The sequence below is a fragment of the Myotis davidii genome, unplaced genomic scaffold (assembly GCF_000327345.1).
Source record: "Myotis davidii unplaced genomic scaffold, ASM32734v1 scaffold1915, whole genome shotgun sequence".
Lineage (NCBI taxonomy): Eukaryota > Metazoa > Chordata > Mammalia > Chiroptera > Vespertilionidae > Myotis > Myotis davidii.
Window position 1 is genome coordinate 608,697 of NW_006286237.1, and position 2,060 is coordinate 610,756.

The following is a 2,060-nucleotide window of genomic DNA, read 5'->3' on the forward strand; positions in this document are numbered from 1 at the left end:
GCGCAGGGGAGGGAGCTTGGAATGTGCAGTTTACAGGATCCATCACGGGCGTCATCACTCCTCTTTCAATAGGGTCGGGGTCGCTCAGCTCGCCTGTCCCAGGGACCCAGCACACAGTGAGAGGCCGTCCCTGTCCTGTCTGTTCCCTCTGTCGCCCGACCGAGCAATGGGGGCGCATCCACGTGGGCTCCCCTGTCCTGGGACAGGACGTGGCTTTGGCACCCAGCTGATCTGAGCAGGACTCATCTTGAAATGGAGCGAGAGACAGAAAGGGATTGTAAAAATCCCAACATCTGTACGATTGTTTAATCAATCCACATCTGATTTCACCATTGTATTCTTTATTTTTCTTTAAAATATTTGGAGCATTCTCAGAAAGTTATTTGTGCTGTGTCTTTAGGGAGTTGGTTGAAATGTAGTACATTATCTATTCGTTATTATACAGCACAGGGTCAGGTTTTATTTTTAACATATTTTTATTGATTTCAGAGAGGATGGGTGAGGGAGGGAGAGATAGAAACATCAATGAGACAATCAGTGATCGGCTGCCTCCTGGCTGCCCCCTACTGGGGACCAAGCCCACAATTGGGGCATGTGCCCTTGACCGGAATTGACCCGGGACCCTTCAGTCCGCAGTCCAACACGCTATCCACTGAGCCAAACCGGCCAGGGCCTCACCATTGTCTTCTAAAACACTAGCATAGAACTTGGCACAGAGTAGCTGTCCAATAAATATTTGTGGAACAAATGGTTTCACCAGAGTGATTCTGACCGGCACTGTCGTTCACAAAAAGCGAAAGCTGCAAAAATTAACAAAAGCGCACGTCACCTTACTCCCATGTTGTGTCAAGACTTCTGAACCCCAGAACCCCTGAAGGCCGTGGAACTGTCTGTAGTAGCTCCTGTACATCTACACCAACCACCCTGGGTCCCTGGGGTGTGGGCGAGTTGGCAAAACAAAGGACAACACACCCGGCCGGTGTAACGCCCTCACTCAGTGAACATCCCTGGGGCCACGTCCAGGATACACACGCTCCACGTGACATGGTTATTTATTTTTCAGGTTTAAAAGGTTTCTAAATACATAGGCACAAGCGGAATAAAACAAACTCCACTTAGAGGATCTGTGTAGGGCAGGAAATATAAATACACAAGGTCTGTTTAGGAGAGGTAGAAACGGTCGCGCCGTCACATACACAGAGAACACGGGAGACAGGCGGGCAAGCTGGGCCACCCTGACAGAGAGCAGTGACCGGGAGGGACTGGGACCGAGCCCTAGACGCCATCGCAGAACCTCTTGCCCGGGCCTCCCGGCGGCTCCGCCTTCCTTTTCGCTGCTGTGCCGTGTGCTTCTACATCGCCGGCCGCAGGCGGGTTCCCGGGCACCTCCTCGTCACCCTATGGAGGAAAGCCCGAGGCTCACACCAGCGCCAGCGCCCTGCGCTGTCACCCTCAAGTGCCTCCTTGCTGCCTCCTGCACATGCCTTTCCCTCCACCGGCATCTTTCTCAACCTCTGTATGTTTTCTCTTAAATCCTCACCCGAGGGTATTTTTCCGTTGATTTTCAGAGAGAGTGGAAGGGAGGAGGAGAGACACAGAGAGAGAAACATCGAGGTGAGAGAGTCACATCAGTTGGTTGCCTCCTGCACGGGCCCCTGACCAGGGCTGGGATCAAGCCTGCCACCGAGGTACGTGCCCTTGACTGGGACCGAACCCGGCAGAGCGCCAGGGCCGCGCAGACCCACCTGCTGCTGCCTCGCGTGCTGCTCTGTCCACCGCCTGGCGTTACTGAGGAAGACGGGCTTGTTGTATTTGAACTCTGAGGACTGAGAACCAGAGGGGGGAGTGAGTGGAGGGAAAAAGGACCCGCCGTGGGGAGCCCCGTCAGGGCTCAGCCACCTCGCTGGCGGGGCCCGGGGTCCAGAGAGGAGACGAGGACACTTACGATGTCGGCCATGAGCGGGTCGTCCGGGTTGGGCTCTGCCATGAGCAGTTGGATGGAGGCCAGCACAGTGGCGATGCTGAGGGAGGGCCGCCAGGCGCCCTGCGCACACAGACAG

At 55.1% G+C, this 2,060-nt stretch overlaps 1 protein-coding gene across 1 annotated transcript in view; it reads right to left on the minus strand.

Moving 5' to 3' along the window:
• Positions 1-1,034: 1,034 nt before the first annotated feature.
• The window catches only part of UBE2T (ubiquitin conjugating enzyme E2T), a 2,904-nt gene continuing 1,878 nt past the window's right edge, over positions 1,035-2,060 (minus strand). Inside the window, exons 4-6 of the mRNA XM_006757466.2 lie at positions 1,946-2,044; positions 1,746-1,826; positions 1,035-1,398 (exon numbers count right to left, since the gene is read on the minus strand). Of these exons, the coding sequence (XP_006757529.1) occupies positions 1,276-1,398; positions 1,746-1,826; positions 1,946-2,044 (303 nt within the window). The 3' untranslated portion in view covers positions 1,035-1,275. The remainder of the gene's footprint in view (positions 1,399-1,745; positions 1,827-1,945; positions 2,045-2,060) is intronic.